The sequence below is a fragment of the Neovison vison genome, chromosome 6 (assembly GCF_020171115.1).
Source record: "Neovison vison isolate M4711 chromosome 6, ASM_NN_V1, whole genome shotgun sequence".
NCBI classification, from domain to species: Eukaryota; Metazoa; Chordata; class Mammalia; order Carnivora; family Mustelidae; genus Neogale; species Neogale vison.
Window position 1 is genome coordinate 157532277 of NC_058096.1, and position 12614 is coordinate 157544890.

Below are 12614 nucleotides of genomic sequence, written 5' to 3' on the forward strand. Positions count from 1 at the left end.
ACTAAATCAAAGAGACAAAAGCAGGAATTCATGTCTTGTTCCTCATTTAGGTAGGACAGCTTCTTTTTTTTTTTTTTAAGATTTTATTCATTTATTTGACAGAGAGGAGAGACCACAGTAGGCAGAGAGGCAGGCAGAGAGAGGGGAAGGGAAGCAGGCCCCTGCTGAGCAGAGAGCCTGATGTGGGACTCGATCCCAGGACCCTGAGATCATGACCTGAGCCGAAAGCAGCGGCTTAACCCACTGAGCCACCCAGGCGCCCTAGGTAGGACAGCTTCTAACATCTCAGTATCAGGTTTCTATCCTGTAGACTGTATAGGCTTCTGAGAGAGGACTTTTGTCAAGTTGAGGAAGTTTCCTTCCATATCTTCCTTACCAGGAATTTAAAAAATACCATAAATGTATATTAAACTTAATTTTTGTCTTTTTGGAAGTCCTCATCCTCATAATCATCCTGTTATTTCACTCTTAATTCTTTTCACATTAATAATGAGCAATGTTAATGTCATAAAGAATCAACAGCATTCCTGGAGGACATTGTACTTTACTCAAAAAATATTTTTCTAACAGGAATGGCTTTGCAAACATTTATTTAGAACTTCTGTATCTGTTTTCAGAGTGAGTATGGCCTGCAGTTTTCTGCTCTGGGTAAGTGCCCACTCTTATTTCTGGTTAATGACCAGAGTAAATTAATCTCCTAGGATGGGTTTTTCATCTTGCTCTACTCTCTGGAAGAGCTTATATAACACAGAAATTATACATACCCTGACTTCTCAGTAGAACTCTATAGGTAACTATACCAGGTATAGTTACCTGGGCCTGGTGCCTTTTAAAGATATAGGTCTTTGGTTACTTTTACGTTTTTTTTCCCCTAAGGTAATTGGTCTAGTTAGATTTTTCATTTCATGCATTTCTTTGAGTTTTTTTTTTTAATGGGAATAAAATTGTGAAAAGTAATAGAATTTAACAAATCTTCTCCATATGATTGTAGTTTATGATTTCTAGTGTTTTTTTTTTAATCCCTCCTTTTTATATCTTGATCAAGTTTGCTATAGTTTGTCTGTTGTGTTGGACAAAATGCCCCAGCTTTTGGTTTTATTGATGTGAAATACTTTTGTTAATGTTCTTTTTGTTTTCTATCATGACTTCCACTTTAACAATATCCTCACCTTTAGAGTCCAGTTTATTTATCCCTTTTCTAGCTTTTATGTTCACAATTTATTCCCCATTTTTCAGACTTTCCTGTTTTCTATGTATATGTAGCGGTATTTTCCTCGGTATGGATTGTGTCTTCCTCCCATTGGTTTTGGAATGAATAAATTTTACTATCCTTCATTTTTGTTCATCCTTTTCCCTTTGATTTCTTCTTTAACTAGAAAGTTAATTCAAATGATGTTCAAAAATTCCCAAGTGGTTATGTTTTTGGTTGGCTGTTTGTCTAACTTTTGTTGTTAGCTTCCAAGTTTTCACACTGTGGGTCTCAGAGGGTGGCCTGTAGTGTTTGACTTTAACAATCTATTGAGGTTTGCTTTTGTGAAGGGATACATGGGTAATTTGTGAATGTTCACCTAAGTTTAAAAAGAATGCACATTCCCTATTTACAACCTAAAAACTACAAGTTGCTCCATAAACATTAGCTTCTTCAATCCTCACAATGTGTGGCAGGTATGAGCCCATTTGACAGATGAGGAAAATAAACTTGGAGAGTTTAGGTAATTTCCTCAAGGTTACCAAAAGCTGGTAAGCAGGGGACCACTATTAAAATCCAGACATGCTGCCTCACTCTGTCTTGGTGTCTGTCTCTCTAAGAGATCACAATTGATAGTTCCATTATTTAAATACCCATTATTTTATGCCTACTTGTCTGATGATACTTGAGGAAAGTGTATAAATTTTCCTGTAATGACTGTGACTGTCAGTTACTCCTTATATTTCTACCAGGCACTGCTTTATATGTTTTATAGCTGTATGGTTGGTTACATAAAAGTTTGTTTATATTACAAATTATCAGCAGACTGGGTCTTTAGTCACTTTGAAATGCATTTTTTGGCCCTGTTTAATGATGTTTTCTGTTTCAATTCTACTTTGTTTGCCATTAATATTGTTAACTTGCTTTCTGTTAGTGTTTCCTTTTTTTTTAATATCTCAAGGGTCATTTTAAAAAGCTGTATCACTTATAAGTAACAGTCTGTCATTTACTAGGGCATTTATTTCATTCACAGTTATTTTGTTTGGACTTATTCTTGCCATCATCTTATTATATATAAATATGTGTATGTGTGTATGTGTATTTTTTTTTCTTCATGAGTTCCTTTAAAATTCATCTTTAGTAGTTTGGATGTCCTACATTATTTTATTCTTCTAAGGAGCCATTAAAATTTTTATGTATTTAAATATTTTATTTTATCAAAGTCTTGAGCTAACTGGTAGAGAAACTCTTCCCCAAATAAGTCAAGAATCTTGACTTGCTTTCACTTCCATTTTTCCTGCCTTCTAATTCTTATATTGTGATCATTTGGCTCTCCATTCCAAATTGCCATAAAATAATGGAATAATAAATTTAACTGGCTCATTTGGGGGGTCTTTTTGTGCTATGTTATTGGGAAACCCCTCAAGTTTCCAACCCACTGCTTTTTTCTTTTCTATCCCTTCTACTACACAGCTCATATCCTGGGGTTCTTGTTTGAATGATCAATAATTTAAATCCATAAAATGCTAGCCTAGTCTATTTCATGGAAACTATTTCTGAATTTCTCTAATGACAACAATCTTACTCATTCTAAAATCTTCTGTTTGCTTCAGTATTACATCCTCTGGTATTAGTTTATCTTTTCTTTTCAAGATTTTATTATTTATTTGAGAGAAAGAGAGAGAGAGAGAGAGACAGCGAGCGCAAGCGCACACAAGCAAGGAAGGGTGGCTGCAGGGAGAAGCAGGCTCCCTGCTAAGCAGGGAGCTGGATGTGGGGCTTGATCCCAGGACCCTGGGACCATGACCTGAGCTGAAGGCAGATGCTTAACCCTCTGAGCTACCCAGGCACCCCACTTATTATTTGATAGCAGTTGGTGCCTCCCTGTCCTGGGGTTGGTGCTCCTCAATTAGTGATTCTTGGTGTTCTGCTCATCATCTGCTGTTCTACTGCCTGTGTCTGCCTCTGGGGAGTGGGGAGTGGGCAGCACTCCGAGGAGGGGTGTGAAGTGAATTCAGTATGAGACACATGGGCTTTGGAGCCAGACAGACCTGGTAACATACCCAGCTCCAATGCTTACCAGCTGTGTGATGCTGGGCAAGTCTCTGAGACCTGGTTCCTCCACTTGGAATAATGACCTCCCCTCAAAGAGGCTGTGTGGATTAAATTCAACAGCACATGAATACAGGCCATTAAAGCCTCAGGATGGCAGTAAATGGTACTTGTTTTTTGTTAGTCATGTAGGAGAAATTTTTTCATTCTTTAGTCTTTGATTAAATGTGGTCAATTTAATGGTCCCAACACTACTTTCATTAAGAAGCTTCCCCAAATCATCCCAGGGGAAAGCAATTCAGTCCTTTATTTCTTAGTTTAAGCTTTGTGTGGTTACTGGTATATCAGGTACATCTTTCCTTTACAGGGATACAGACTCATCACAAATTAAGTGAGAGCCCCATATCAACGGACTCATTTTGGCAGAAATTAAATCACGGGCAGCCCTGTCTGGTGTGCACAGGAATGGGGTGGGGGGGGTTTATAATTTACTAAGATATATTCTAATGGACACTGGTATTAATATGACATTGATATCAATACCTTAAATGATGCCCTCTGGCAAAGTTGTTGATGTGTCTCCTTGGAAAATCATCCCTCATTCCCAAACTCTTTCTCGTTCTGGAATCAGGTCAGTTCTTCAGAACTGCTGCCCAAAAGCAAGGGTAGAGCTGACCAGAGAGGTGAACTTTTTCAGATGGTTTTGTAGGAGGAACAAAGAATGGAATGGCATTTATTAAATGTCTCATCTAGACAAATACTAGAGTTCTTTGAAAGATTCCGACTTTCACCTAGACTAGTTCCAGCCCTTCACTCTCCGTAAGCCATCATTTAGGAATTTCTTCCTTCTTGCATATTTACAAGAGCCAACTCGAAAGCCTCCTCTTTCAGCATCAGAAAGCTGTTTACAGACAGGTTTTCAGTGTCAACAAGTCTGAGTTGTCCAGAGACTATCTTTTTTTTTTTTTTAATTTAATTTTTATTTTTATTTATTTTTTTTTCTTTTTTTTTTCCAATTTATTTATTTTCAGAAAAACAGTATTCATTATTTTTTCACCACACCCAGTGCTCCATGCAAGCTGTGCCCTCTATAATACCCACCACCTGGTACCCCAACCTCCCACCCCCCCGCCACTTCAAACCCCTCAGATTGTTTTTCAGAGTCCATAGTCTCTCATGGTTCATCTCCCCTTCCAATTTACCCAAAAGCACATACCCTCCCCAATGTCCATAACCCTACCCCCCTTCTCCCAACCCCCCTCCCCCCAGCAACCCACAGTTTGTTTCTTTCCACCCTTGCCCTTGAACTTTATACACTGTGAGTAAGACTTAACTTTGCGATGGGATGACCGCCCAAGTTCCAATGGCCTCCCCTCCACATGCCATTAAGCTTGTGACGTATGTGCTAAGTTGGCTTTTCTGAGACCTAGGCCCAGGGGCTCAGCTAAAAGGCTTGTCTGTGCAGACAGAGTACAACCAAGTGAAGCCGTTACATTTTCCAGGCCGATTCTCATCAAGCTGTGTGACAGGTTATATCCTCACTTGAAACAGGAACCTTCTCTAAGGAGCAAAGGTTTGCCTCACATAGGCAGTCTGGCCCACAGAAGCCAATGCCCTCTGCCGCAGCCCAGGGTCATTTCTTGGCCACATGCACGTGTGGTTAGACAGCCTCTGGTAGCAGCGGGGATGGCCTTCCTCATTCCTAAGTCAGGAGAAATGAGGGAGCAGATCCACAAGGGCACAGAAGTGATCACCCAGACAGAATGCTTAACTTACCAACTGCCACAGGAAATGACTGTGGTGTAGTACTTCCTACTTTGGTCACACTGCCCAGATATCAATCTGCAGTGTACTCTGGAGAAGGTGTAGAGACTGCTTACCTTTGCCTATTTGTAGAAGAGCTAGGCACAGAGAGCAGAGGACCAGATCCTGCCTCCACTGAACACTTAGAACTAAGGACCTTTCCCTCTGTCTAGAATGTTCTCCCCCTCATGTGTTCTTCCGGTAAACTACTACACATCCTCTTAAGCCCTGACTCAAAGAGTCTGCATTTCCTGCGCACTTCCCAGGGTGGGATTTGCACCCTCTTATGTCCCCAGGTCTGGGACCGCCTTTATTCCACGGTATTGCAATGGTGTTTTTTTCGAGGTTGCTCTCCTGAAAGACTGACTTTCTGGTGCTGTGTGACATATTCCTCTTATCAGAGCCTAGCACATAACAGGTCTTTTTTCTGCTGTGCTTGCAGAAGAAACCCAGAATGATTAATGATTTGCAATGATTTTATCTTACACGGATCGAAGAAGTCTGTCATTCCTCCCCTCTCGCTCACTCTTTCTTTCATGGTTATTTCGACTTGGCTTCCATATTCACAGTGGCTTGCTCACAATTTTGCTGTGCAGTGGGAAGTCCAGGTGTCCCCACAGGGTGCCACACAACCCTGATGGGTGGAAGGCAATGGAAATGAACAGTCTTTCCTCAGAACCCACTATGGCTCTGTTTCTTTCTTTCTTTCTTTTTTTTTTAAAGATTTTATTTATTTATTTGATAGCATGAGAGGAGAGAGATCAGTGGGAGAAGCAGACTCCCTGCTGAGCAGGGAGCCCAATGTGGGACTTGACCCCAGGACTCCAGAATCATGACCCGAGCTGAAGGCAGTTGTCCAACCAACTGAGCCACCCAGGCGCCCTATGGCTCTGTTTCTAAACAGAACATCGGCAGGGTGGAGTGGCACCCTGGGTGGGACATTTGCTGTAGGGAAAGATCATGAACCATGGCTGGGAGTATGAAGTGGTCACACTTCCTCAGGCTCCCTGGAACAATCTCTCCCATGCAAGCAAAGGCACTATCTGCTCACAGGTAGCTGGACCTTAAGAAACCCTCCGGGAAATAAAAACGAGAGTCTTGGATGCAACCTAAGAGGTCTGTCCTGTCCAGGGTCCACAGCTGCAGCCTCTGTGAGGCGTCTGAATCAATTCTGAACCAGCAGTTGGAAAACTCTGCCACCGGTCAGGGCCATAGATGGGGTGATGGCGCAGGGCCTGTGGGGACAACATGCCCACCCTTAGAATTCTATATGGACAATGACCACAGGCAAAACAGATGCCAAGGGCACTGTGAGAGTGAGGAGAAACAATCTGAGGGGCCCACGGGGTGTGGGAAGGGATGACAGATGGCTCCTCTCTCAACACCTGTTAGCTGCCCTGGGGCTTCAGCTGGCTGAACAGGTAGCTGGCTGCTCAGTAGCCTGTCCAAGACTGGGGACTGACAGCGCTGAGCATGGGGTGGGGAGGGGATGCCATCAGGCGGTAGGGTCATCATCTGGTGAAGTACAGGCCATAAGGACTGGTTTCTCCCAAAAGGAGTAAGTCCAACTGGCACCAAGTCATCCAAATCTCCTGAAGGAAAGCCCTGCTCCATTCTAAGTCCCAGAAGGCCAAAGTGAGGAGCCATACTTGCTCCAGGGAGCATTCTCGGCCTCTGCTGAAGAAGCGAAGGGTTGAGGCTGGGAACTAAGCTGAGCTGGAGGACATACTCGCTTTCAGCCCTGTGGGCTTTAGGGCAGAGGGCGTGCTGTCGACTGGCTTGAGACAAGTACCTGGGGACCCTTGTCTCAGCCGTGCATGGCAGCACCTGTCGGCTTTACACCTGCAATCACGGTACTCCAGTCTTCACTACCTGCTTGGGGAGATTTGCCAGCGAGCTGGATTTCACGTGCTGTGAAAATGCCCAAAGCCTCTGACCAAGGGTTGGTGTATCCAACTGAAGGTTTGGCCATTCTTGAAAATTCCGTTACAGACTTTGTGAGAATTCTAAATACGGTCTTGAAAATCCAAAGGGTTTGCTTCTGAGAACACAAACCATGGAATGAAGCCAGCCAACACCACTCGGATTTTTGAGGATCCGCTCAGCTAGACTCACAGTCATGCAGTTCTGCAAATCTTCAGGAAAACCACTTCTAATGCCTCCCAAGCAAGCCAGCTATTTATAAATGTGTGCCAAAGTCCGTTCTGGTGGCTTTTCATTGGGAGAAAAGGGTTTATAGTTGGTTCTGAGATACCCTCAGAAACTGAGTGACTTAAATTTCTTGTTTGGGTCAACAAATAATTTTGTCTGTGAGGAAAAAATTCTCCACATAACACCACAGATGCTTCTGTGAACAACTCTCAGAGCATGCTCAGGAGGAAAACATCACCGGACGCTGGGGAATAGGTACCCTGGTTGGTACGACTAATAATATTTAAGAGGGTAGACAGGAGCACCCCTAGCCTTATGCTAAGCTCAAACCATGGTACGCTACTGGTATAGAATGCTGGGGCTTTTCTTCTTCAGGTTCAGCAAAGCTCACAGACACGGGCACTTCACGGAGGACGAACAGAATATTGTGAGGGATGGTAATGATGGAGTGGGCCACTCAGGAGGGGTCCAGGTTTTCAGGCCCATAATGACAGCGATGCCAAACCCTGCTATCACCATCACCTAAAGCTTTCTGCACCTCCTGTGGGCAGCATTCTCTTCAAACGCAGGCTCAGATGTGTGATGGGCCGTGGGCCTCAATGCCCCGATTTTTAAGCTATCAGTGGAGAGACCGCCCCTGTGGAGAGACAGGGCTGGCTGTCCCTCACGTGCTCATATGAAGAGCAATGATTTTATGATTCTCTCATCGTGACTGCATGTGTTCTCCTCGTGCAGTGACCCACTCGAGCTTCCTGCACCAGTCCTGCCCAGCAGGGGTCACCCTCACACCCAGCCGCTAGAGACTGCGAAGCACTCTGAGTCACTCTTTTTTTTTAAACTTTTTTTTTAAAAGAGATTTTACTTACTTATTTGAGAGAGAGAGAGAGCATAGGCAGAATGAAGGGCAGAGGGAGAAGCAGACTCCCCACTGTTCAGGAAGCCCAAGCCTGGGGCTTGATCCCAGGACCCTGAGATCATAACCTGAAGCCAAAGGCAGATGCTTAACTGCCTGAGCCACCCAGGCATCCTACTCTGAGGTACTTCTTTAACAATATCAAACTATTCCTGAATTCATGCAGACCAAGTAAACATGTCTGTTTTATACTGTAGATTTTTTCTTTCAGCCCACAAATATTTACTGAGCATATACTACATGCCAAGCATTGTACTAAGGTCTGGAGATACAGCAGTGAGCAGAGAGAAACCCCTGTCCTTTTACTGTAGGGGCCCAGGAAGAGGCAGAGAAACTGGTCAAACATGAAAATACACGGAATGTCAGCTGGTGATGAAGGAGATGGTGATCTCTGAACAGCAAAGCGGCACGAGGAGTGTTGGAACTGAGGCCAGGCAGAGAAGGTGTCCCTGGGAAGCTCCGATTTGAAGGAGGTGAGTGAGGAGGTCATGTGGCTCTCTGAGGGCAGGGTGTCTTAATAGAGGGAAGATCAAGGACAAGTTCTGGAGGTGGGAGAGTGTCTACTGTCCAAGGGACAGCAAGGGACAACATGGCAGGGGTAGAAAGAGGGGGGAAGAAGAAGGAAATATGGTCAGACTGTGTCGGGAACAGACTGTGGGGCCAGCTAGGGTGCTGGAAGAATCTGGGGGGCAGGGAAGCCACTGAAAGGGTCTGAACTGTGGACTGACATGACCTGACTTGCATTTTGGGAGGCTCGTGCTGCCACTGGGCCAGGAACAGACTGCAGGGAGCCAGGACGGAAGCAGGGACACCGGGGAGGGGCTCCTGCAATAACTGAGGGCAGGTGATGTCACCCAGGGTGGGGTGCTGGCAGTGGACGTGGAAAGAGTGGTAATGTTCTGATTTGTTGTGAAGGCGGAGACATTAGGGCTGCCGGTAGATCAGATCTGAGATGCAGGAAGAGAGGCATCAAGGATGACCCAAGTAACTTTGACCTGAGTATCTGGAAAGACTAGAAGGCATTTGCTAAGACAGGGAAGATTGTGGGAGAAGCAGTTTGGGAAGGGTACGATTGAGAGTTCTCTTTTAGATAACATGGAGATTTGTCAGGCATCTGGGTAGAGATGGCCTGAAGGTTGCTGGCTATCAAATTCTGGGTTTCATGGGAGAGGTCTGGGCAGGAGAAGAATATCCCATGTCATCAGTACACACTGCCTGGGTGAGATCTCAGAGACTAAGTGCAGACAAAAGGTGAGCCTGAGCCCTGTTGATGTTGGGGAGATGAGGAGAATAAACAGAGAGAAAGGAAGAACCAAGGGAATGTGATGTCATGGAAGCCAAGAGAATGTTTCAAGGAGGTAGGTGGGAATGATCACACACTAGTAGTCAAGACTCCGCTTGAGACAAAATCTACAGTGGACTCAGGATTGACTAGAACTGCACATTCAGGATACAGATGGGAGTTTCAATCTATACTTCTGTCTTATGAACTAGGCCTTCATCCTCTAAGCCTCAGTGACCCTTTGAAAATCTTCATGTATACGATGGGTCTTCCACTCAGAAAAAGACAATCAGACACCCCTAAGGTTGCCGGGAGCCCCCAGTGCCAGAAGAATCTACCCCAGAAGCCATGTTCATAACCAACCCTTCCCCGTCCACAGACCAAACTGTCTCAGAGCAAAAATTCAGGTGTTGAGCGTCTCTGGGCTTCTCCAGATATATGTCCAAAGGTTGGAATGAGTCGAACTTTCTGGGCCCTTAGGGTAGTATGTACAGAATGTGAATGGGCTGGCTCTGGTCTGAAAGCAACAGCCACGACAATCGAGAACTCACCACCATCTCCTGCACATGGAACATCTCTGCCCCTCCAGGTGACAGCCGATTGGGGAAAGCGATGCTGACAGATGACCCAGGAAGGGTGCTTGGCCCAGTGTTATAGACCTGTGGGTGAGAGACACACATAGCATATTTTAGTAGAAATATAGACCTTCATTTCATGGAATGCAGTAGGTACTCCCACAGAAGTACCTCGAAGGTCATGACTTCAAGTGTACTAAAATATCGAATAATGGCAGACTTTAATGAAACAGAAATCCTTCCAATATGGATCTGAAACCCTCAAACTTTCAAATTACCTTATTCCCTTTCATCACGTTTTTGCCTTCTTCCTGCTAAAAACTGCATTTCTTTTTACAAACCTAGGAATTACTCATAGACTATTACACTTGGTGGGAATATAGACATCATGTGGTCCAGTGGTTCTCAACCTTTAGCATGCATCAGGATGACCAGATGGGCTTGTTAAAATGTATACTGGGGGAGGGTCATGCCCAGAGTTTCTGAAGTGGATCTGGTAGGGGGAGGGCATGAGGGAATTTAAGGACATGCATTTCTAGTAAATGTTGCCAGGAGATGCTGATGCTACTGGCTCAGGAACTGTACTTTGAGAAGCACTGATCTGGTCCAAGCCCTGCCTTTTACAGTTTGAGGTAACTGAGAAGACAAAGTGGACTGTCCCCAAGCCAAACGGTGTAATTTACAGAAAGGGTTGCTCTTACCACACGATCCAGATGATCGGGTTTCCACGTAATTTACAGCTAATCCCTTGCTAATCCTGTTTGAGGACCTCTGTGCATTTCTTTTCTGCCCCAGGGTTTGGTCCTGTAAAACTTTACCTTCTCATCCCCCAACAATCCTCCCTGTTTTCTGTCTCCAGAGGCCCATCATCTCCTGAGAAATGAGAGGAAAGACGGCAGCCACAAAGAGAAAGATAAGGGAAAGGAGATAAAGCAAAAGTTGAGCACGAAACTCAAGGAAGAAATGGGATATAAAGAAGAATTAAAAAGATGGGTAGACGTGTAGAGACAGAGAGTAAATTGGGGGTTGCCTGGGCCTGGAGTAGGGGAAATACGGCAGGCAGAAGAATGGCTTTCAAAGATATTTGTGTCCCCATATCCATGGACCCTGCGAATATGCTACGTGGCAAGGGAGAACTAAGGTAGCTAATCAGTAGCCCTAAAAATGAAGAGATTATCTTGGGTGATTTAGGTGGGTGTAATGTCATCACAAGGGTCCTTATACGGGGAGGAAGGAGACTGTCAGAATCAGGGATGTGGCCTGTGGGAAAGATGTAGCTGACCATTGTTGGCTCTGAAGATGAAGGGGGACGCTGAGTTAAAAGTGCAGTAGCCCAGAGAAGAAGCTGGAAGGGGTAAAACAGATTCTCCTCCAGCAGGTCCAGAAAGGAACCCAGCCCTGCTGACACCCTGATTTTAGCCCAGGAAGACCCATGTTAGACTTCTGACCTCTAGAACTCCACAGTAATACATTTCTATTGTTTTTAGCCACTGAGTTCATGGTCATTTCTTATAGCAGTAGGAGGAAACTAACATAGGGATTGATTGCTGAAGGACATGGAGTTCCTTTTTTGGGGTGATGGAAATATTCTAAAATTAGATTATGGTGATGGTTGCACAATTCTATAAATACACTAGAAGTCACTGAACTGTATGCTTTAAATGGGTGAACTTCAAGGTAGGTAAATGAGATCCCAATAAAGACGTTATTGTTTAAAAAAACATGGGTAGAAACAAAAGAGAGAGGAAGCAGGATGCTTGCTCTGTGCCCTGGGGGCTAGAAAGAAAAATCAGGCATTCAGGGGTCTCTGATATTGGGGTCAACAGGGCAGAGCCAGGAGGTGAACGGAAATCTAGCCAGGTCTTCACACATAACAGAACATATAAGGATCTAGGCTCCAGCCAGCTCTTCCCTAGAAAAGGGTGTGTTCATTTTTTGCAATAGTTGGGTTCCGCTTCAAAGCACAAAAGCACGATGGAGTGGAAGTGTCCTGCCATCTCTTGATTTGAAAAGAACAAAATTCACCAAAGACAACAGCCCTAAGACACAAGAAAAGGAAGGAAGGTGTGTCCTGCCAACTCTTGATTTGAAAAGAACAAAATTCACCAAAGACAACAGCCCTAAGACACAAGAAAAGGAAGGAATATCTAGCCACAACTGAAATAACTAATTGGAAGTGGAACACGAGAGCACAGAATTGCAAAGAAAACTACTGACACGTGTGGGAAATCCCAATGAAAAAGGAAGTGGGGGGCGGGGAGAGAAGAGAGTGGGTTTGCTTTGCACACTTTCATGTACTACAGCCAGATGGGCAAGAGGGCCTGTGCTGCCATATTAATTTATTCTTAACACATGCCTCAACATCTGATTCTTCGCAAATGTTCTTGAGTGGCAGCTGTATTATTTTTCATCGTTCTTTTTCAGGTGAGAAAAATGATGGACTCTTGATGAAAAAAAAAAAAAAAGCTATCAGTGGTCAACACATCATCATGTTTCTGTTAAGAAAACTTTGACGGGATATGGGAACCAGGCCCAAGACTAGTATTTCTGCCTTTCTCCCATCGGTGTCTGCGGTGAAGTCTTTAAACCATCACATGGCTTGTTGAATAACAGCTTTTCAAAGACAGAAAAATCACTGTATATGGGAAG

The 12614-nt window shown here is 44.2% G+C and overlaps 1 protein-coding gene across 1 annotated transcript in view; it reads right to left on the bottom strand.

Annotated features, from left to right (window-relative positions):
* The window catches only part of ITGA9 (integrin subunit alpha 9), a 336018-nt gene that overhangs the window by 58786 nt on the left and 264618 nt on the right, over window positions 1-12614 (bottom strand). The window contains exon 23 of the mRNA XM_044252696.1: window positions 9942-10049. Coding sequence (XP_044108631.1) covers window positions 9942-10049 — 108 coding nt within the window. The remainder of the gene's footprint in view (window positions 1-9941; window positions 10050-12614) is intronic.